The following is a 24,600-nucleotide window of genomic DNA, read 5'->3' on the forward strand; positions in this document are numbered from 1 at the left end:
GTACATCATCATAAATTTGAGTTTTTCGGAAACCTTGATCTTTCATACAACTGTCCTACAAATAACATGATTCTTCTTGTTTTTATATTTACAACGTGAATTTGACCAGCTTGGAACAAAGAACCGTTATCAGTTTCTCAACAAAGAAGGTAAAAGTGATAACTGATATTGTATGGTTGGTGGTTTTTATATATATTCTGGAATTTAAACACCTTCTTTCGTGGTACCTGGTTTGCAGTTGATGGAAGTTAGAAGGTTGTCAAAATGGTGGCTAATGGGCCAGCCAGAAGTTACTCATTGTATCTTGAAGGATAACTGGGCCATATTCATTGACGTCAAGGATGATTATATCCCAGTTGATGAGTGTTTAAAGGTCACAAAAATGGGGGTTGATGGGCCAGCCTGAAGTTATTTTCACTTCTTTTCAACTTATTTTCTTGCTTATATCAATTACGGTTCTGGGTGGGAGCCGGTACCGGGGTGCGAACCCTGTATCTACCAGCCTTATGTCTGATGGCTTAACCACGACACAACCCGGGGCCGGTTATTAATTGCAGCTTGAGGGATAATTGAGCCAAATGCACCGAGGTCAAAAATAATTCTACTGACAAGTAAAGGTCTGTCATCGCTTGCAGCAGATAGTTCAACACACCTTGTAACAGCCCCTCGCACATACAGTGTCTGCTCGTACATACATCGTCTGCATACTTGCATATATTATCAGACGTGGTTAAGCATCCTCCATCGTCAATAATTATATAATGGCACACATAAAACGACAATCAACACCGGGCTGAAAACTAACTCACTGTCCTGGACAAACGGCCCAAATAACTGAGGTGTGTGTACCTACCCAGGACAGCATGCTTGAACCTTAACTGGATATAAGCACAAACATAAGTTGAAATGAAATGGCAATCGACGTCTTCTCTTATTCCCTGGACAAAGTGTCGAAATTATAGTTACATTAGTAGTTAAATTCCACTATCTTATATTACAGAATATACACTAACATGACAATAATTATAATCCCAGTTATCCAATGCATTTGCCTTTTACTTTCCGGTGTAGTGTCAGTTAACAACAGAAACTATAAGTTTTGTTATATTCCTTCCTCTATCGAAAGTCGGCCCAAACGACACACATGATATATATATAGTTGCCAATTGTAAAAGCAATCATTAATGTCTGATCTTAAATAGGATTGTTTTACTATAAAAACAATGACAGACATTAGAAGCTTAATATAAAAAACCCAAACAATCTGTGTCACTGTGTCATCTTAAGCAAATAATTTATGTATTTCTTACCTCTGATGTTGCAAAAAGATAAGAGATTGACAACCCGATGCTCGAATGACACTAAGGTACCTCCGATATTTTAAAACAGTATACACCTGTTCGTATTCAGTGATACTGGTATCTAGACACGGAGTACGTCTACCTGCATCAGCTGTCAACAGGTCAGTATTCGATTCGTAAGCCATGTAAATCGGCGTGTTGATTCAGGTGCGCGTGTGGGAGGGTGGGGTGGGTGGTGTGTGGGGCGGGGTCGGGTATAGGATCTTCCCCTTCTCAAAGCAATTTTTCTCTCTCTCTCTTTAAAATTAATTCTGGGTAGAATTTAAAAGGTTCTAATAAAAACAAATTGCCAAATGTTTTGTGTTTTTTCATCGGCTTCAGATGAATACACTCCGCCGAAATCTGGCGCACTGTCACCGTACACTGACAATGAGGCGGGCCCTTAAACATAAATCGATGCGTTAAATGTGCATGGCCAATGTGAACACAACACAAGACCACTTGATACTTCCTGCACCGCCTGTAGGAGGACTGCCAATCCCAGGATTGACTTAGCAGCATGGAGCTTGTTCACGACTGCACCATTTCAATAATTTTACCAAATCAAAAAATATATTGGTTAATATGAAGTTTAATATAATAGCAGGGAGGACATCAATACTGACCTGGGCCAAATTCAAAGTTAGGTACCCAACAAAATATATTATTTTTATTGGTTATGGGAGTCAAACCAGTTCAGTTAAACTTTTAAATACAAAGTCCGACATAGTCACTTGAAAATACTATTTTGAAAATTATTGACTTTTTGTTATTAATATACTGTAATAATTATTATAAGAAAGTATTTGTCTCATTAATTTAGTTGTGAAAAATGGATTTAAAAAGTTTTTACCAGCATTTTCATAATGTATTGTGCTTGTAACAATGCAATAAATTGCATTTGAGGATATGTGGTTGTAAACATTTTCCGGAGTGGGGGTTGAGTGGTGGATGGGGCATATCCCCTAAACTGTTTAGAAATTCGAGACCTTCGATCTCATTTAGTCGGTCCATCCCAATGTTCACTTTCTCCCGCCTTGTTGATGAAGGTCAATACTTGAAAGACACCCCCCCCCCCCCACCACCACCACCACCACCCCACCCACCCATCCACACACCACGCGCGTGACTTCGCGCCTATGGCACTCGCGGTCCTGGACCTCCCCTCCATAATCTAGACCCCCACCATACATAATTTCCTGAACACGCGTCTGTGATTGTTTGAATGTAGAAAGTTAGTTGCTGTTGTCTACGTGCTTGCTGTTACATAATAATGTGTTTAGCATTGCCCTACTTGCCAGGTATTGTGTGATACGGAGGGCGAGATTTAGCTCAGTCGGTTGAGCACTCACCTGAGGTGCTTGCGTCGCAGGATCGAACCACCTCAGTGAATCTGTTCAACTGGTTGGATTTTTTCTCATTCCAACCAGTGCCCCACAACTGGTCAAAGACCGTGTTATGTGTTTTCCTGTCTGTGGGAAAGTGTATATAAAAGATCCCTTGCTGCATTAGGAAAATATATAGCGGGTGTCCTCTGTTGACTACGAGTCAGAATTACCAAATGTTCGACATCCAATAGCCGATGGTTAATTAATCAATGTGCTCTAGTACTGTTGTTAAACAAAACAAACTTCATGTGTGATACTTCTCGCCCCAGACAGTGCACCACGACTGGTACACCAAAGGCCGTGGTATGTGCTATCCTGTCTATGGGAGGGGGTACATCGTTTAAAGAGGCAACTGTTGTATTCAGGGAGGAGGTACATCGTTTAAAGAGGCAACTGTTGTATTCAGGGAGGGGTACATCGTTTAAAGAGGCAACTATTGTATTCAGGGAGGAGGCACATCGTTTAAAGAGGCAACTATTGTATTCAGGGAGGAGGTACATCGTTTAAAGAGGCAACTGTTGTATTCAGGGAGGGGGTACATCGTTTAAAGAGGCAACTGTTGTATTCAGGGAGGGGGTACAACGTTTAAAGAGGCAACTATTGTATTCAGGGAGGAGGTACATCGTTTAAAGAGGCAACTATTGTATTCAGGGAGAGGGTACATCGTTTAAAGAGGCAACTATTGTATTCAGGGAGGGGGTACATCGTTTAAAGAGGCAACTATTGTATTCAGGGAGGGGGTACATCGTTTAAAGAGGCAACTATTGTATTATTGTATTCAGGGAGGGTGTACGTCGTTTAAAGAGGCAACTATTGTATTCAGGGAGGGTGTACGTCGTTTAAAGAGCCAACTATTGTATTCAGGGAGGGGGTACATCGTTTAAAGAGGCAACTATTGTATTCAGGGAGGGGGTACATCGTTTAAAGAGGCAACTATTGTATTCAGGGAGGGGGTACATCGTTTAAAGAGGCAACTATTGTATTATTGTATTCAGGGAGGGGGTACATCGTTTAAAGAGGCAACTATTGTATTCAGGGAGGGGGTACATCGTTTAAAGAGGCAACTATTGTATTCAGGGAGGGGGTACATCGTTTAAAGAGGCAACTATTGTATTCAGGGAGGAGGTACATCGTTTAAAGAGGCAACTATTGTATTCAGGGAGGTGGTACATCGTTTAAAGAGGCAACTATTGTATTCAGGGAGGAGGTACATCGTTTAAAGAGGCAACTATTGTATTCAGGGAGGGGGTACAACGTTTAAAGAGGCAACTATTGTATTCAGGGAGGAGGTACATCATTTAAAGAGGCAACTATTGTATTCAGGGAGGGGGTACATCGTTTAAAGAGGCAACTATTGTATTCAGGGAAGGGGTACATCGTTTAAAGAGGCAACTATTGTATTCAGGGAGGGGGTACATCGTTTAAAGAGGCAACTATTGTATTATTGTATTCAGGGAGGGGGTACATCGTTTAAAGAGGCAACTATTGTATTCAGGGAGGGGGTACAACGTTTAAAGAGGCAATTATTGTATTCAGGGAGGAGGTACATCGTTTAAAGAGGCAACTATTGTATTCAGGGAGGGGGTACATCGTTTAAAGAGGCAACTATTGTATTCAGGGAGGGGGTACATCGTTTAAAGAGGCAACTATTGTATTCAGGGAGGAGGTACATCGTTTAAAGAGGCAACTGTTGTATTCAGGGAGGGGGTACATCGTTTAAAGAGGCAACTGTTGTATTCAGGGAGGAGGTACATCGTTTAAAGAGGCAACTGTTGTATTCAGGGAGGGGTACATTGTTTAAAGAGGCAACTATTGTATTCAGGGAGGAGGCACATCGTTTAAAGAGGCAACTATTGTATTGAGGGAGGAGGTACATCGTTTAAAGAGGCAACTGTTGTATTCAGGGAGGGGGTACATCGTTTAAAGAGGCAACTGTTGTATTCAGGGAGGGGGTACAACGTTTAAAGAGGCAACTATTGTATTCAGGGAGGAGGTATATCGTTTAAAGAGGCAACTATTGTATTCAGGGAGGAGGTACATCGTTTAAAGAGGCAACTATTGTATTCAGGGAGGAAGTACATCGTTTAAAGAGGCAACTATTGTATTCAGGGAGGGGTACATCGTTCCACACCGGCACCGCGCTAGGGCTGCACCAAAAACCGTTTGAGAGGACGGTCCTATGGGGCATAAACGTACGAGACAGGGGGCTGGGGGTGGGATAACTGCCCCTCTAGTGCTGGAGTAAAACCTCAAATTCCGGCAAAAGTAATACAAATATTAGGGGGAAATGTGCTAACCTGAGACCTTTTTACTATGTATTTCCATCATTCTACTCTCAAAATTAGTCGTAATCCATGGGAAAAAAATGCATAGTGATTCGTTCGCAACTTTATTTAGCTGTTTGACAGTAATACTAATATGACATGTTGTTATGCAGATTCGGCCATTTTTGTTTAAATCGGGCAAAAGCCAGCCTGCCCCCCCCCCCCCCCCCCTCTTCAAACAATAGGAGGCCGCACGCCTATTCTACGGGGGAAATGTAATATAGGCTTGGTCGGCTTGTTAGTTCAGTTGAAGCCAGGATTTAGATTTATATTTTAGCCACATTGGGAGGGGTGCAACAACACCGTTTATTTTGGCGGCACTTCGATATTCGTGTGAATGGTGTGCACATAGCAACCTTCCCCTGGATCCGCACCCGAATACAGTAGATAATGAAATACACCTGTTACAAGAATGTTTTGACAAGCCTAAATGTAACTACATAATGTTTTATGTTGCCCATATGGATCAACCTAATTAAACGGTGTGAACTATTGGACGCGCACGTGTTCAACTATGTCCCAATCCAGTGTTATTAGGGCCGTAGCTAGGATTTTTTGTTTCGGGGGGCGGGGGGGGGGGGGGGGGGGCAACTGAGTAGTTAATAGTCTAAAACTCCTTAAACAGTCAAGAAGAGAATTTTCTTTAAGTTTCTATGATGCTTGCCTTCCTCCCCCGCTAGCTACGGCCATGGTGATATTACACAGTTTATACAATGGTTTTGTCAAACTCATTATACCAGTAGCATATAAATATAAAATTTGATTTACGGAGATTTATTACATTTCCATATATATGAACTATATATGAAGTATGTGTGTGTTGGGGGTGGGGTGGGGGTCACAAACACATTTTGGTTTGATTATATATAGACCGGTCCATAGTTACTAGTATATAAAAATATACATTATAAGAACACTCAAAGCATTTCCTGCACAAAGTGGCAACGTTAACTCAACTGATCTTACATAACTCGAGGCTGCAGACCCCCAAAATATGCTGGCAGCTAATATTTCGATTATTTCAAGATGGCTGCCACATATGTGTACTAAATAGAGACTATTACACGCATGGTCGTCACTTGGTGGAAGACGGGGGGGGGGGGGGGGGGGGGATATGTCCCCCACACTTTGGAGTGGGGGACCAACTCCCGAAAACAGGTTTATTTTATTAGAGCCAAGACATTATTGCGTTATGTTAAAACTAAACCACGAGTATAAGCTGTATAGTAGTACTATACAGCCTATACTCATACCAAGTTACCAACCAATGTTACCAATAGCATGGACTACAGACTATACCGTCTAGACGCTTTGTTTTATGTGTTCTGTGTTGACCAAAAAACCCCAACAATAAACAAAACGTCGAGTTCATATTATTATTGTGACTAGAAATTACCCGCACGTTGCCCAGTTACATACATACATACATACATACATACATATGAATGCCTCGATAGCTCAGAACGCATCGTGGTTAGTCTGCAATTTACTGACGATCCGGTGCCACAGGTTCGAATCCTAGCAACGGCATGGGACAATTTGTGAGGCCACAAAAGGTTTAATTATCCCTTGCGCAAGTGCGTTAATATCTATGTATGTAACTGTCAACCTCGACATACATACAATATATAGATATTCATACATCAATACATACTAGTCAGTGCTTGGTCTGCCCACTGTGTCATGCACGTAAGCGAGATCGAGCGCGTAGATTGTAGGCCCCATGCATGTGGTTGTGTTAAACAACATCCTTTGTATGGATGTCTGGATAGCTCAGAACGCATGGTGATTAGTCTGTAATTTGCGGACGATTCGGTGCCATAGGTTCGAGTCCCAGCAACGGCATGGGACAATTTGTGAGGCCAGAAAGGATATAATTATCCCTGCGCCAGTGTGTTAATATGATTGTGTATGTAACAATCAACCTCGACATACATACAATATATAGATATTCATACATCAATACATACATACATACATAGTGTGCCCCCCCCCCCCCCCCCCTCCCCGCCATTCAGATTACGAATCTATTTTCACGCTGAATGCCCGCAGCTAATGTTAGAAGTTTATTTGATTTTGTGACACTTGTTAAGCAGTTGTCATGGATATGCGCAAATTCTTTGCTACTGTCTCTGCAAGTGTCAAAACGGGTCACTGACGGCGTCAGCGATTCTTTAGCGATGGTAGGCCTACCGCATTCGCCGGTTGCAACTGAAAACCTAGAAAACAAGACCGGTGAATTCAGGTGTGTAATGTGTGTTGGAGTGGGCATCACTTGGCGGAGGATTTTTGGACATGCCCCCCCCCCCCCCCCCCCCAACAATTTTTCAATGTTTGTCCTCAATAGGTATGTATGTATGCTCTGTAGTAAATATTAAAATCACTCCCACGCCCCCGTAATTTAACGTCGTTGAAATAGTTTATGACGAGACTGAACAAAGTCAAACTGTAGTTTTAAAATAAAGTTTGATAAGCGCATGTGTTCGTCATTATCCGAGTTGTTATACTGACCGACATTATAATTCTTTGATAATGTTGAACACTGGAAATTAAACTGTAGTGATCATATATATGACATCCAACAGCCGATGATTAAGTATCAATGTGCCTCCGAAGTTTCGTTAAACAAACAAACTTTACTGTATTTTATGTGTAACATTTTCCTTTTGTATACCCGTTCAGATTCTACAGGCTTTGCTCTGCATTCTTCATTTAACATGTCATTTTCTTCTAAAATGCACATAAATAATTTAGACATAATGGTTTGTCCAATAAAACGGTTGATAAGTAACGGAATATATATATATATATATATATATATTTTTTATATAAATTGCTATATTTTACGTATATATAAATTGTTATAATTATATGTTACATTTGAAATGTTTTAATCAGTGAGCTTTGAAATAAATTCAATATGACTACCAGCGCTAACGAATTTCTAAAAAGTATTATGTCATATTCGATCTAGTCTTTTAATCGGCTTCGGTGGCGTCGTGGTTAGGTCATAGGTCTACAGGCTGGTAGGTACTGGGTTCGGATCCCAGTCGAGGCATGGGATTTTTAATCCAGATACGACTCCAAACCCTGAGTGAGTTCTCCGCAAGGCTCAATGGGTAGGTGTAAACCACTTGCACCGACCAGTGGTCCATAACTGGTTCAACAAAGGCCATGATTTGTGCTATCCTGCCTGTGGGAAGTGCAAATAAAAGATCCCTTGCTGCTAATCGGAAAGAGTAGCCCATGTAGTGGTTACAGCGGGTTTCCTATCAAAATCCGTGTGGTCCTTAACCATATGTTTGACGCCATATAACCATAAATACAAATGTGTTGAATGCATCGTTTTGAATGAATCCATAGCAAATTAAATTGGAGCATAAATAAGAACATTAAATTAAAAATATATATATAAAAAGCTGGAGGGAGACACGTAGTTTAGTGAGGTTATAAACATCTAAGTTATTAAAAAACAGTATTTGTCTCACATTGGTATTGTTACTTCTAGCATATTTGCCAAGATGTACATTTGTCATCAATTTCATTATTTTTATAAAATATGTATTTTCTATTTGTAACTTATCTTTAACTAGATTTATAATCAAGTTATATGTTCTTTATTTACTTTTGCCCAGGTACCAGTATGTCTTATAATGGGATGATTATAGTTTGTACCATGGGTCTTTAGAATATTACCCAAAACATTCACTGATGGAAAAATGTAGCGGATTTGACTAGCCTATATGTCAAAATTACCAAATATTTGACATCCAATAGCCAATGATTAACAAATCAATGTGCACTAGTAGTGTCGTTAAGCAAAAAGAAAAAGAAAATACTTTGACAGGAGAGAGAAATCAAATGATTTCGTGCAGTATTGTTCAGTCTGTTACAAGTTCCTTCTGTTACCAAAATAACAGAGGTTTTACAGTTTTTATTTTTCCCTGGTAAAATATTGCACTCTGGAAGATTTGAAAATACTTTAATACATGTAATACGAACGTACACTACTTTTCAAGTTTCGATATGGATAGGTGCTCTAGCTTAGTGGGGGTAATGTTCGAACGAAGCAGTAACAATGGCAGCGCCCATGTTGTCAAAGTTGCAAGTTGTTTGTAATCAATTTCTAAGGTAAAACGCGTAATATTGTTTGTGATATTTATGAAACTTTTGAGAATTCTGTTTAAGGGACACAATACTTTCAAAATGTCGGCAGCAACTAGTTTATAATAACGTGAGGAGCTTCGCCTGCTTCACGCAGAAGTCAAGACTCAGTGGACCGAAAACCGTAACTTACCGTTCCATTATGATAGATCGGGTACTTTTATCGTTGTACATAACACAATGGAATCCATTGAATACACTATCAGTGAGCACTAAAATAGAATCAAGAACTAGTATGTCTTGCGTTGACTGTTTCCTGTACTCTTGTTTAGTCGGGGCTCAATAGGTGAAACACTCGCATTTGCGAGTAACTTTTATTCACTGGCGACTGTTTACAGGCGAGTAACAATTATTAGGTCAAGAAAACTAAATCAAGCTAAAATTTGGATGTCTTTCTCACACATCACAAGTTGTCATATATGATACAGGGTTTCTGCTAGCCCAAGTACTCTGACTGTAAGAGAGCTAGACGGACATTTGGACATAAACACGCTCTCATTACAGTCAGAGACCAGCCTATGTCTTTTTTTGGCAATTCCTGACTACCAAACGGTAGGCAACGAATCCCGCTCTAATACCACAACAATCCTATGTTTGATGTCAAATACCTTTACATCAATCATTTTCGAGTTAAGTGATACAAAAAAATCCACATATTAATCACTAATACACATACTACAGAAAGAAACCCGACAGCACCCACATTCAGCTACGCTTCGTGACACTCCGTCGCAACAATTACAAAGCTCGGCGATCTATTTCGAGACTGGGCGATTCCGCCTTGTGCAGCAGTTACAGGGGTCGTCTCATAAGAGGAGGCAGTACGTAGCACATACTTTTGCCGTATCCTGTCGATAACACCCCAAATGTATCCTTCAAATTCAAAATGGAATCAATAATGTGTAATTGTTTTGGTTTAATGACGTAATGAAATCCAAATTCATCCAAAACGGCATTAGCCAACTCTTCCATGTTGTAACTTCGCTTGATATGAGACGGCCCCTGTAACTGCTGCACAAGGCGGAATCGCCCAGTGCGCGATCACGTGGTCTACGTCTCGAAATAGATCGCCGAGCTTTGCAATTGTTGCGACTGAGTGTCACGAAGCGTAGCTAAATGTGGGTGCTGTCGGGTTTCTTTCTGTAGTAAGTGTATTAGTGATTAATATGTGGATTTTTTTGTATCACTTAACTCGAAAATGATTGATGTAAAGGTATTTGACGTCAAACATAGGATTGTTGTGGTATTAGAGCGGGACTCGTTGCCTACCGTTTGGTAGTCAGGAATTGCCAAAAAAAGACATATGCTGGTCTCTGACTGTAATGAGAGCGTGTTTATGTCCAAATGTCCGTCTAGCTCTCTTACAGTCAGAGTACTCGGGCTAGGTTTCTGCCAGAGGGTAAATACCCAAATTTTTTTTTTCTAAGGTAACCTTTTGACAAAATTAATTACTCTCATCATTACTATATGATTTTGTTAACCCTAACACTAAATGTAACCCATTTTCTTTCTGGGGGAGGGCCCCATACTCCCTGTTGACTGTGGTTGCATTCATTTCTATAGCGCCATACGCAAAAGATTTCTTTCTGGCAGAATTATATAACACTGTGATAGTGTTCTAAATTGACATATCTGTGCATGTTAAATTCATGTTTACGTTGCAGGATGGTGGAGGTGAGAGTTAGTTTCTATCCCTGTCATTATGACCGGACTGCTACCAGTACTGAAAATAAGCAGGACAAATTAATAATCAGTCGGTAAACTAATCCAACAGATGCTATTTTCCAGGTTGTCTTTAGCGTCATCTGTGAAACCAGTACAATGCCGATGTCTGCACACACAGAGAAGCGCACTTCTGTTTCGTGCTACAGCTCCACTCGGGTCAGTATTTGCTTTATAAGTCATGTAAATTGGCATGCTTGCTTCATACATGTGCATGTATACATTCAGGGCATTGCCCCCCATAAGCATACAAAGATGCCTCCTCCCCCCACCAGTGCCAGTGCAAATGTTCGCATTTGGGCCAAAAAAATTGAGATGTGAACAAGCAAATTGAGCAGGCGTGAAAAAATTTCACCATCTTTTTCCATCATTCTTCTCACAATATTAGTTGTAATCCTTGCAGGATTACCATACATTTTGTAGATCTGGGTAAGTGGAAAGATTTGGCCAAATTATCCATTAAACTTCAAAAACTGCAGAAACCCAGTTAATTTCAATTAAAAAATATCATTTAGTACATTAAAGTATTTCACCAAATTAAAATAAAATTCACCAGCTTTTAAAATTTGCAATCTAATTGGTGAATTTGGTGAGTGCCAGGCATAATTATGTAGTGGTTCATTTAGAACCCATTTGCTACATAATTATAATTATAAGTAATTCAAAACATCTTTCTTTTTTTTCTTTTGGTTGAGTGCACGTCTGAGGATTGAACCACCTCAGTGAATCGATTCAATGGATTGAGTTTTTTCTTGTTCCAGCCAGTGCACCACAACTGGTTAAAGGCCATGATATTGCTTTTCTGTCTGTGGGAAAGTGCATATAAAATATCCCTTTCTGCTAATGGAAAATTTTTGCAGGTTTTGTCTCTTAAGACTGTATACATGTCAGAATTACCGAATGTTTGATATCCAATAGCCGATGATTAATTAATCAATCTAGTGGTTTTGGTATTTTTGGCATGGCTACAGTATTAAGTTATCCAGTATAATCATACAGTATGATTCTAATGAAGTTATATTGGTAACAATTTATTCATGATTATCAGGGCTCGCGCTGTCGGTAGCCAAATTAGCCATTGGCTAATTTTGACAAAAAATGGCTAATAAAATTTGCAAGTGGCTAAAATTTTGGCTAAGTCATTTTCTGTCTTTTAATGTGAACAAACTGTTACATAATCTATCCGACACTCAAACATAATAATACCAAATATTCAATTAGCGTAATAGCGATCTCGCGACCAGTAACGAGAAACGATGTCATCCAGAATACAGCGTGGGCCTAATGAAGTTTGCTTATTTTAATAATCACGGTTATTAATTTTAACGGCATGCATTCAACATGTATAAAATCAAAGTCTGTAACTTGTTATTTTAACTTTGTAAAGTCTTTGAAACAAAGTAATAAAAACAGACCGACAATGCGTGTCAATTTGAATACACATGTCAGTTCAGGGCCGAAAGACATGTAGGCTATCCAAAGGGCTGATTTCAGCCAAACCGAGCGAAAAGAAAACGTTCGCTAGACTGGTTTGTGCGCTTCACGTTAAACCAAATGGACACGACGGACACCAGTCAAATAGTTCGCGAACGTTAGGAAGAACGTTCGTTGGCTGAACTGAGGACAGCTCTCGGCACAAATACGTCAGGCTTCAGTCGGCTGACACCCACGTGTCAAGAGACATTGTTGCGGACATTAAACAATACGATTACACAGGAGTAAATCTTGATGTTAATTTGTAGAAAAACAATAGTTGTTCGCATCAATGAATACCTAACTGCAGTTTTGGTTATTTCTTTGTCTTTGTTAATTTTGTACCCATGGTCGAGAGCACGCATGCAGATCGTGATTGCGGGAACTGAACATGCAGTATTTATACAAATTGCAGTTAAACGTACACTGAATAAAATTAGTTTACAATAATCATATTTGTTAGATATAGATTTGTAAGACTGTGAGGTGAAATTTAATAAGTTAGCTGGATTTTAAAAAGACCGTAAATTATTTTTAAAATTTATTATTATTATTTTTTTTTTTAATAAATGGAATATACTGTGAAGTCGGCATTCTTAGCCTAGGTATTTTACAAACAGAAATCACAAGCATTTAACACGACGCTGACATCAACAACAACAACATGGCGCAAATTATGAAATTGTTGGGGGTGGGGAATTGATGGGTCACTTAAAAAAAAGAAAAGAAAAAAGAAGCAATTTAAACATAAAGATAGCTATTTCAAGAAATAATGAGCTCTATATTTAAAAAAAAAAAAACCCACTCGTTTTTTTATTTGGGGGAAAAAAAGAAGAAAAAACACCCTCCATAAACATTAACCCACCCCCCATATTTCTGTATGTTTGTTAATTTAATGTCATAGGCCTTAGAAGTGGGGGCAGATGTACGGGGTACTGGCTTCCAACTCTGAAGATAATGCATCACCCCATCCTCCCACCGCTGAAAAATCAAAGTAATATATTAACTGCCCCTACCCCCATTGCTGTCTTTGATTTTGATCAGGTAATACGGTTTTGTTATTCAGATTTATTCCAGTTTGTACACAATTAGCTGAAAAAGATGCATTTTCATATTCATATATAAATACTCTATACAGTAAAACAATTTTGGCTAAAGCATTTTCAATATGGCTAATAAAAATTCCATTTGGCTAATATTTTGGCTACAGGTATTTTTTATCCAGGGTGAGCCCTGGATCATAATATAAATTTTGTTAGCATTAATTAAATTTTCAATTTCACAGAGCTGAACCAATGAAGAAAAAGAGGCGCTTGGACCCAACTTTGGCCTTACATCGGGAACAGAAGAAGAGAAAAAGAATAGAGAAACAAATCAAGAGACTGGAGAAACAGGGACGACAACTGAAGCCTGTGATGGAGATCGAGGGAGATCCCAGACTGAGAGCAGAAACTCAGTGAGTCACACACTTTGTAACAGTTAACATGAGACTGAGAGCAGAAACTCAGCGAGTCACACACTTTGTAACTGTTAACATGAGACTGAGAGCAGAAACTCAGTGAGTCACACACTTTATAACAGTTAACATGAGACTGAGAGCAGAAACTCAGTAAGTCACACACTTTATAACAGTTAACATGAGACTGAGAGCAGAAACTCAGCGAGTCACGCACTTTGTAACTGTTAACATGAGACTGAGAGCAGAAACTCAGTGAGTCACACACTTTATAACAGTTAACATGAGACTGAGAGCAGAAACTCAGTGAGTCACGCACTTTGTAACTGTTAACATCAGACTGAGAGCAGACACTCAGTGAGTCATGCACTTTGTAACACTTAACATCAGACTGAGAGCAGAAACTCAGTAAGTCACACACTTTATAACAGTTAACATGAGACTGAGAGCAGAAACTCAGTGAGTCACGCACTTTGTAACTGTTAACATGAGACTGAGAGTGAAACTCAGTGAGTCATGCACTTTGTAACACTTAACATCAGACTGAGAGCAGAAACTCAGTAAGTCACACACTTTATAACAGTTAACATCAGACTGAGCAGAAACTCGGTGAGTCACGCACTTTGTAACAGTTAACATCAGACTGAGCAGAAACTCGGTGAGTCACGCACTTTGTAACAGTTAACATCAGACCGAGAGCAAAAACTCAGTCAATCATGCACTGTATAACAGTTAACATCAAACCGGTATATGTAAAAATTACCAAATGTTTGACATCCAATAGCCGATGATTAATAAACCAATGTGCTCTAGTGGTATTGTGAAAACAAAACAAACTTTAAACTTTTACATTGTTTAACCTGCTCATTGCCAGATTAGCCAATTGATAATTACAGTATTATAATAAAGTGACTACATCATTTAGTATTTTACTAATAAAATGTGGTTTAAATTAGCCCCTTAAAAAAAATCCAACAAATACACTGAATACTGGCTAAAACAAAATTATTTCCAGGGTGAATCCTGCCTGTAGGTTGGCTTGCTTTCCTTTTCTTTTTGGAAACACCAAAAAAACCCTCCACAAAAACCTGCCACCGATTCCCCATCAACTGCTTACTTTCTTTTTTGTTTGAGTGATTGTTAGGTAGTGCCATGGTGTAGGCCAGCTTTATGGTCTGTTCTTTTACAATTTGAATTGCCCAGACTGTCAAGCTGGTGATGGTTATCGTATAAACAGAATTTAAGTTGGACAACAAAACCTATTGGCAATTTGGAGAATTTGATCAGAATAGCTTGAACAAAATGTCAATTTCAGTTAGTCACCCAAAGATGTGCAGACAAAATTAACAGATCTACAAATGATACATGGTTTCAAACAGGCTTTTTGGAGAATTTATATAAATGAAATATATTTGATAAATTTAGTTTTAATTCGCATTTTGCGATTTGATGAATAACCGCTTTATCCCTGATACATATATTAGACATTTGCACATTCAGGTATTAAAACAAGTTCCAGATAAAAGCAATAATTATTAATACTGGATAATAAATTAGAATCGTATTACGAGTTTTGGGGTTTTCATTTCATTTCAACTTATTTTTGTGCCTATAGCCAATTAAGGTTCACGTTGTCCTGGACACACCTCAGCTATCAGGGCTGTCTGTTCAGGACAGAAGGTTAGTTGTTAATTGTTAGTGGTTAGTGAGAGAGAAGAGGGTGCATTGGTCATACACCTACCCACTGAGTCATTAAAACTTGCTCTGGGTGGGAACTGGTACCGGGCTGCAAACCCAGTACTTACCAGCCTTATGTCTGATGGCTTAACCACGACGCCACCAAGGCCGGTTGTTTCAAGTTAGTAATTACTGTATTGGCAAAAATGCCTCGGTCACATAGCTTCAGTATTTCAGGCCCAACTTCAGGTCCCAATCACACTTCAGATAACCTGATTTAGTTGGAAGTTCCCAAGTACCTAAAGTAAAGTTAGTCTGTAGTATTTTTCATTTAATAGTTTTAGACATGTAATAGTTGTAATAGTTTACGTGTGGAATGTAGCTCAGTAGATAGAGCACTCACCTGAGGTGTTAGGGTCTTGGATTGACCCTCTGAACAGACCTGGGTTGGGTTCTGTCCTTTCCCCAACCAGTGCCGAATGACTGGTATATCAAAGGTCATGGTCACAGTTTCTACCAGAGGGTACAAATGGTAAAATTACATACCCCAAGGATAAATTTTTGTAATTTTTAGAATGATTATAGTGAAATATCTGCTGTTTAAAATTTGTCAAAGAACTTGAAATGCAATGTCCAGTTTTAAAAGATTTCATACCCATAAACCACTTATGATCCATTTTGCTTTTAGTTTTAATACTTATCCACAAATTATTTTCTGACAGAAAACCTGATGGTGTGTGTTATCCTGTCTATGGGAAAGTGCTTATAAAAGATCCTTTGCCACCAATGGAAAAATGTCAACTGTTTTCTCTGAAGACGGGTCGAAATTATCTCATTTGACATCCATTAGTGTCCTCTAATGGTGTCATTTAAAAAAAAAAAAATTAATGATTTTTTAATTCCTTATTTCTGTAGGTTACGAAAGCGCGAGACCAGTGCTCTGTTGTTTGAGGAGGGTGAAGCTCGCATTGCACTACATAAGTCGTGGTGTAATTACAAGCTCAAACAGCACATCCACGAGCTGACCATCATAAAGCTGGCTACTGAGGACCAACAGCGGGCGCTGACAGAGCTGAGGAACGAATCGGAGGACCTGTATCAACAAGCCATTCAGGTCAGTATGGTTAATGATGACCAATATATACAGTTTTACTGGTCATATGGTCGGTCTCTTTATTAGTTTTTAAGTTTATAAAAAATAATACTTGTTGAAACATATTAGATAGATGAAGGTGCAAAAAACCCAGAATTACAAATTGATGATGATGATAACTAGTTTAACGTGCCCATATACCACTAGGGTTTCAAACACGCCCATCCCGAGTCCGACCTCCGATAAGATCTGTGGCCTGACTGGGGGGGGGGGGGGGGGGGGGGGGGGTGAAAATGGGCAGAATTTTGAAAATAGCAATTAGTAAAAAAGTTAATAGAATAAATAAAAAAATAAAAAGGTTACAAGCCAAAAATAAAAAGAATTGACTGCTCGGCCGAATATTTATATAATTTGAAGCATTTTAGAAGGACAGTCCAAAATTAAATAAGAGAAAGAAGAGAGGATCGGACTATTTAATAATATTTAAAAAAAGAAGTAATTTCGACATAACATTTTGAACGCAGATCTAAAAGTTTAAAGTCCGATCGATATGTCCACGTGAGTGGCCTCATTAAGGCCGTTTGGGTGCACAGCTTAAAGGAATGAGATGGGTTGCATCCCGTCAAGAAAACCCCTAGATTGACAGTCGATAGACGTTGAAGGTATAGTGCTGTGCTGAAACACAGATCTGGAGAAGCCGGATCCATCTGAACGAGAGAGAGTATCTGATTAGGGTATAGTCCAGTCGTCATGGGTTGGTATAGTGGTGTGGACGGGCCCGACTCCGGAGGAATACGAGATGGTATCACTATAAAGCAAGGTAAAGTCTAGAAAAAGAGTAGTAGGGGCCAACCCCACTTCTATTTCTTCTTAGAGTGGGGCGGTCAATCTTCCAATGCTGTTAGGACAGGCTCGGACATGTAGGGACTAAACGCGAACAACCGTGGCGTTCTGCAGAATGGCCGTCATACAAGTCACGAAAAAAAACAAGTCGACAGACGGAGAAAAGACGTGGAGGCAAGGAATCTCGCTAAAAAAAGAATCCAACCTGGTGGTGCAGGCTGTCGAAACGAGAAGCGTTCCAGCGTTCAATCTGTTCCAATGGCTGCATACATCCCAGTAGAAAACTTCATTTCGCTGACAAAAGCAACGAAATGAAGGACCCCCAAGTCATGCACGTGCAGTGTGCACAAGCGAAACAAACACGTCTTACCGCGTGGAGCTCCAGACTGGGAATGTTATAAATTGAAGCTCATTTTTTATTAGTTGATTCCATTACTGGTTTCATCCATGTCCGGAGCTTCTACAATTTTTATAAAATCCACTAGCCATGGGATCAGTGATTTTAAAAATTTACTAGCCACGATTAAAAATTCACTAGCCCTACTTTACTTTTAGTTAATACAATTGTACTAAATAACAGTAATAATCAGATATGTCACCTAGAGTTAGATAAGAGCTTAAAAACACTAACATTGTGGGTTTGAGGTGAGGTCAAGATATTCATATTTACAAAATGTTTTTCACTAGCCATCGGGCATGGCAATAGTAGTTATTTACTAGCCCAACAGTGAATAACACTAGCCATGGGAGTGGATCTACTATAATCTAGAAGCCCTGCATCAGGTCTGCAGGTCTGATTATTTTATATTTAGTCTGCTGGAAAACATTTTGTGTTTTGCAAATATTGCAAATGTGGACATGGTGCAGATCATTGTAGAGTGCTATCTTGAGTTGCAGTGGGTCAAATGATATATCCCTCTTTAGTATCCACGGTTTGTATGTTACAGACCATCATAATGGGTGTTATTCTGAGTGCATATTAGTACCTCTTGCTGCGCGTTATCCCGAGTATTCTATGTGGGAGCAGTAAGATTCTTTTCTCCAAACCTTGCCATAAAAAAAACTTACGGAAGTGATTGTGGGCAACCATTTACAATACATCCATACTGATACCATATAACCAGCTATAAAAATTCAGATCACCTGGCGACAGCAATTTTGTACAAAGAATAATAAATACCTGATAATGATAAAAATGCTGTTGAAGATCAATTGTTCAAAAGGTTTTTTGCTGCGGCACTGCCAATTGCCATCACAAATATGGTTACGGACCACACAAATACTGAGAGGAAACCTGCTGTCGCCACTTCATAGGCTACTCTTTTCGATTAGCAGCAAGGGATCTTTTATATGCACCATCCCACAGACAGGATAACACATACCACAGCCACTTGTGGTGCACTGGCTGGAGCGAAAAATAGCCCAATGGACCCACCGATGGGGATCGATCCCAGACCGATTGCACATCAAGCGGATGCTTTACCGCTGGGCTACGTCCCGCCCCGATTGGTGGATAAATTCACATGCTAAAGGGAGCTAAACATTACTCTCCTTGAACTAGTCTCGGGGAGTGATGGCTCCTCTTAAATGATGAGGTCCGTTTCTCACTGTAGATTTGCATTGATTGTATCCCATACCTAATAATGGTAACCACTGTAATTTAAAATATGCTGGGCGTTACCGGTACTAATCAAACATTCCTTTCCTTTCTTTGTAGATGGATGAAGGGCTGATTCCGGTGGTTTTACATGGACCCGTGCACACCCCACCCATCGGGGATTATGAACCTCCTGATGGAGATTACATCAACACAACTAAAACATTTAAATAAGAACTGTTTTCTTCCCAGTGTTAAACATGATTGTATATTGTATTTTCTTCAAAATAGTGTAACTTACTAACCAACTACATAACTAGGATGTCTGGCACATAGTGAAACAAATATTTTGTTCAAATCCATCCACCCTTCACTCACATCTGAATTTACCTGACAACCCTACCTACAAGGCTCAAATTTTAATTTGGAAGCACATGTTCAGGGCTCGAAACTTGCCAAATATGGTAGCCCCCCAAATAATAATGGATGTTGGCAAATTAAGGTAAGCAAACCATGAACCACGAGCAAGATTTTAATGTGGAATAAATATATGCAATACAAATATTAATAGTGTCTCATATGTTATAGCTCTAAAGAAGATTGCCCAAATAATGACGCCATTACTTTTTAATATTTAAGTTGCCCAAACAGGACATTGGTCGCATATGGCGAACTTGCCACAGGCCGTTTTGAGCCCTTCATATTCGAAATTAAAAAGTGGTTTGAGATATTAGTCACAAAATTAGTCTCCTTATGAGACTCGTAATATAACTTTTTAATTTAACAATGTTGAAAACTTGAGATAAACATGGATAAAAAATCTGAACATATCTGAAATACTTAAAAAAAATAATATGCAAAATAAAAACCGATTATAAAACGGATGATCACAAATCACATTTTGTGATTTTTGAGTGCCATTTGCTGCTCTAATGTTTAAATGTATATAATAAGGGTCCAGGTTCATTAGGAGGGCATGTGACAGACATTTAATGACTGAAAGGTGTACTGTACAGTAGACCTATACCATAAACACAAAAGATAAATATCTGGTTTTATTGTATGGCCTTTGGATTGTCAATAAAGGTTTTAGAATTGTGTGGCTTGATCTTTTTAGTGATCTATGGTTCAATATGATCATGCATATGACAAACTTTTTATGCTGAAATGTGTAGCGTGAGATCCTTTTTTAAAGATTAATATTAAAACACTTTAAAGCCATGACAAATGTACTAAAAACAAAAAAAACTGACCTAGTGACCTTGGCAATCAAAAAGGAGGGCAGCTTTAGAGACCTTTTCCATTTGTGTGAATATTTTGGCATGGAGTGGGCACAGACCAATTCTATGGATACCAAAAGCAGCATTTCCATGAGCCGTATGGTTCACAGTACTGTGTAAGACAAAAAACTAACACATGGAAGGAAGGGATGACAACTGGCAGATTATGTTAAATTTTTTAGCATGGCATATTGGTCTGTACATTAATTTTTCAGATTATAAATTATAACAAACCCCAGACATTAAATATCAGACTACCAGATGACACCAGTATCGACAAAGAAAAGTGTTACTTAAAATACGTTATTCAGACCTAAACAAATTGTAACTACATTTTGAAAGAAAAAAGCTTGATGCATTTGTCAAACAATTTTTAATCCACCTTAGCCATGTCCATTCTAAAGTCGATTAACGTTTATTACGATAACAGCAAAGGTGAAAAGATGTCAAAGTGTTCCTTCCACTTAAATACAGCTTTAGACCTTTTGGTATATTTGGGCATCTGGAGAAGTCCCCAACCCTCCGGAATGAACAGGACCTGTGAATCCAACTGCCCAATTTGTCCCGACAGCCTCACAGTAAAGGATATAAATTATGAATAAAAGATAAATTAAATTGAATTAATCAGTTTATTTTTTAAAAATCCATGTAGTACATGAAGATCTAAAATGTTTTATATCTATATTATGTGCAAAAACAATATAAAATCACAACTCCATTAAGTATATAGATTAAAAATAAAAGGCAGTAAGACCATGGAATGTTGGCAGTGGAACACAGCATCTAAAACATTTTAAAAATATATGTATACATGTATAACAATAAAAACAGATGTTTGGTCAAAAAGTCCCAATGATTATTATAAAGGTGACACTCATGACTTCTCTAAGGTAAAAATATAATATATACATATATGTACATGTATAATATTTTCAGTCTAAACTAGCACTAACCTGTATTGTCAACAATTAATTTATGATGCTTTGTATTCATCAACTTGCATATATGTATATTAAACATCATGGCTAAACAGTCGGGAACACTAGAATAAACATATACTAAATTCTGCTTGCACAGAACTGATTGTGAATTTTACATCGGGTTTCTCTAAAATTTTGGCCATTTCTTTCTGTTATATTCTACTTTATCTGTATTTTATTTTTACCTGAAATTCCAGATTTTAGTACTACATAAAAAATTTCCCATATTTTTTACTTTAATAAAAAGCACAGAATAACATCCCCTTACTTTTCAAAACCCTATAAAACATTCTTTATATTTGTTTCAATATTTCCAGTTCCATCCCAGTTGCTTTGAAATATACAGACTTTCCATCATAATGGGAATGTTTTTCAGTCTCTCAGAAAAAGTTTGTTTTGTTTAATGACACCACTAGAGCACATTGATTTATTAATCATCGGCTATTGGATGTCAAACATTGGGCAATTTTAACATATAGTCGTAGAGGAAACACTACATTTTTCATTAGTAGCCAGGTATCTTTTATGTGCACCATCCCAGAGAAAGGATAGTACATACCACAGACTTTGATATACCAGTCGTGGTGCACTGGCTGGAACAAGAGTCTCTCAGAAATTACCAAAGATAAATAAGATAAACAAGAACACCCACTGATCATATAGGTGTAAACAAGATCCAGTTTAAAAAAAATATAATTAAATTTTCTTTGCATCTACACACTTTATAGCAATCTAGAGGTGCTTACTTTAAGCCATGCCTACACTTCCGACTCACACTATTTTTTTGTAACTAGCCGGATTATTCAGGCAACTATAACTAGCTATTGTGAAATATGCAAAAAGCAATACAATTGTGACACATAAACTAACAGCTGGTATTAAATACAATGGTCTGGAGGTATTAAAAATAATACAGATATCCATGGATGGGCCGAATGTCAACTGGAAGCTTCATCGTATGCTCTCGGATGAACTGCAAAAAAAAGGATGTAAATGCCATACGGTTTTTGGATGTTGGCTCTTGTGGTTTGCATGTGGTGCATAATGCATTTAAACATGGAGGAAAAGCCTCAGAGATGCTAACTGATGACATTTTATCTGCCATGTACTGGCTGTTTTCTGACACACTGGCAAGAAGAGATGATTTTATCAGGGTTCGTACGCGCCTTTAAAACCCTTGAAAACCCTTAAAAATAAACTAATGTATTCCAGTGCTTGAATACCCTTGAAAATCATCTTGCGGTCTGGAAAACCCTTGAAAATGATAATTTGATGTCAAATAAAATATAAACGCCTAAAACGGAGGCTTTATTTACTTTATTTAACATGTAATTAAATTATTTGTTTCATTTCTGTGGCACAATCAAATGCCAATCGTCCGGCCAATCGATGTTTACCGGCTCGGTTGACGTGTGAATGTTTGTTGTTGTTTTTTATCTTGCGATGCGAGGATCACGCGGCCACGAGATCCAAGCGACAGCGTCGCCATATTGGAAAAGAAAGTTTGTCACTTTTTGCCGCTGGGTATTTAGCAAGTTCAGGGAGCATGTCACGTTAATGAAACTATTGTAAACCCACAAAGATGGTTGGCACTTGCGTGTTTAACGACCTGTGGAAACTCGGTACGGTCCTGGAATTTTGGTAAAGTTGACCTGGAAAGTGCTTGAAAAACCCTGGAATTTTGACTTCCTTTAAGTGTATGAACCCTGTTTCATGAGCATAACTGGATCAGACAGGTTGAAATTGTGTTGACACCGATGGTTGGAAACCGTACCAGTGGTGACAAGAGCCCAAGAAATTTGGTCCTCCATCGTTACTTATGTAACAAAAGTTCTAAGTGATAAATCATTTGTAGAACCAAAATCAAAATCATTTGAAATTGTCAATGCTGCTGCATGAAATGAGCCAAGATGGCTTTCTTTGAGTCTGTGGTAAAACGGCTGAATCCATTCTTAACTTTGTTTCAAAGTGATAACCCTCTGTTGCCATTCTTATCAGATCACCTGCACAAGATGATAACATCATTAATGAGGAGATTTGTGAAATTGGACATACTAAACAAAAATTGATGTTTTTGAGATGAAAAATCTGGTTGACTACTGTAAGGTAGAAACGGTTTGCAGTGGAGAATCAACTGAAAAGACAAAAGAAGTCGAGTTATAGGCAATTAATGGACTTCAGGAAGGAAGGAAATGTTTTAATAACTTTTATTTAAAGGCGCACTCAACACATATTATTTATGGTTATATGGTGTCGGACATACAATTAAGTACCACACCAATATTGAGAGATGAAACCCATTTTCGCCACTTCATGGGCTACTCTTTTTGATTAGCAGCAAGGGATCTTTTATATGCACCATTCCAGACAGGGTAGTATATACCACAGTCTTTGATATACCAGTCGTGGTGCACTGGCTAGAACGAGAAATAGCCCAATGGGTCCACCGACGGATCGATCCAAGACCGACCACGCATCGAGCGAGCGCTTTACCACTGGGCCACGTCCTGCTCCTAAATAATGGACTTAGGATGCAGGCGCAACATTTTATGCAAAAGACTGTTTCAAAGCTACAACAGAAAACACCAATTGCATACAGTTTGGCCAGGAATTTGTCTTGTTTAAATCCAAAATTGATGTTAAAATGACAAGAAAGCTGCTGCAGACAAGTTCAAGAATGTACTGACAAAGTTGGTAGAAGCGAAACGTTTGAGAGAAAATCACTGCGACACACTGAAATGCCTGTTTGAGGAATATCTGGAAAGGATTCGTCTTCATGAAGGAAGTTCATTTCAACATCAAGTGTAATCGTCTGGATTCTTTGCTTTATGCTGGGAAAAGATCCACAGATGGAAAAGTTGTGGATGGTTGTGACAAGTCTCCCCATTTTATCTCACGAACAAGCTTCAGTGGAGAGGATTTTCCGCCAACCAGCAGATCATGGTTGAAAACATGAGGGAGCAGTCATTCAGGAGCCAAAGGATAATTCATGATCATGTTACCTATGCTGGTGGTCTGAAAAACATTGTTTCAAACAATGAACTGCTGGCTTCATCAGCTAAAGGGACAGCAATGCTACCATGTCTATCTGGAGGAGGAAAAGAAAAAAGTGACAGAAAAAACATGCCGATAAAGAAGATGGGCCTCGATTCAGACATAGATGTGTTGGTGAAGAAGAGGAGGAGACTGACCATGGACATAGAGTCACTGCAAACAGAGGCCGACAGCTTTGCGGACAAGGCAGAACAACACAACATCTCCTT

At 38.7% G+C, this 24,600-nt stretch overlaps 1 protein-coding gene across 1 annotated transcript; it reads left to right on the top strand.

Annotated features, from left to right (window-relative positions):
• The first annotated feature begins 9,071 nt into the window (after window positions 1-9,071).
• LOC121372700 (39S ribosomal protein L40, mitochondrial-like) lies at window positions 9,072-20,177 on the top strand. Its single transcript, XM_041499169.1, has 5 exons — window positions 9,072-9,183; window positions 11,005-11,097; window positions 13,697-13,867; window positions 16,460-16,658; window positions 19,198-20,177. The coding sequence occupies exons 1-5, from the start codon at window positions 9,131-9,133 to the stop codon at window positions 19,309-19,311; spliced, it is 630 nt and encodes a 209-aa protein (XP_041355103.1). The 5' UTR covers window positions 9,072-9,130; the 3' UTR covers window positions 19,312-20,177.
• The last annotated feature ends 4,423 nt before the right edge of the window (window positions 20,178-24,600 follow it).

The sequence above is a fragment of the Gigantopelta aegis genome, chromosome 4 (genome assembly GCF_016097555.1).
Source record: "Gigantopelta aegis isolate Gae_Host chromosome 4, Gae_host_genome, whole genome shotgun sequence".
NCBI lineage: Eukaryota > Metazoa > Mollusca > Gastropoda > Neomphalida > Peltospiridae > Gigantopelta > Gigantopelta aegis.

Coding starts and splice junctions, on each gene's coding strand:
- LOC121372700 (XM_041499169.1), top strand. CDS start 9,131: ATGGCAGCGCCCATGTTGTCAAAGTTGCAAGTTGTTTGTAATCAATTT. Junction 9,184..11,004: donor GTTTGTAATCAATTTCTAAG/GTAAAACGCGTA, acceptor GCTATTTTCCAG/GTTGTCTTTAGCGTCATCTG. Junction 16,659..19,197: donor TGTATCAACAAGCCATTCAG/GTCAGTATGGTT, acceptor CTTTCTTTGTAG/ATGGATGAAGGGCTGATTCC.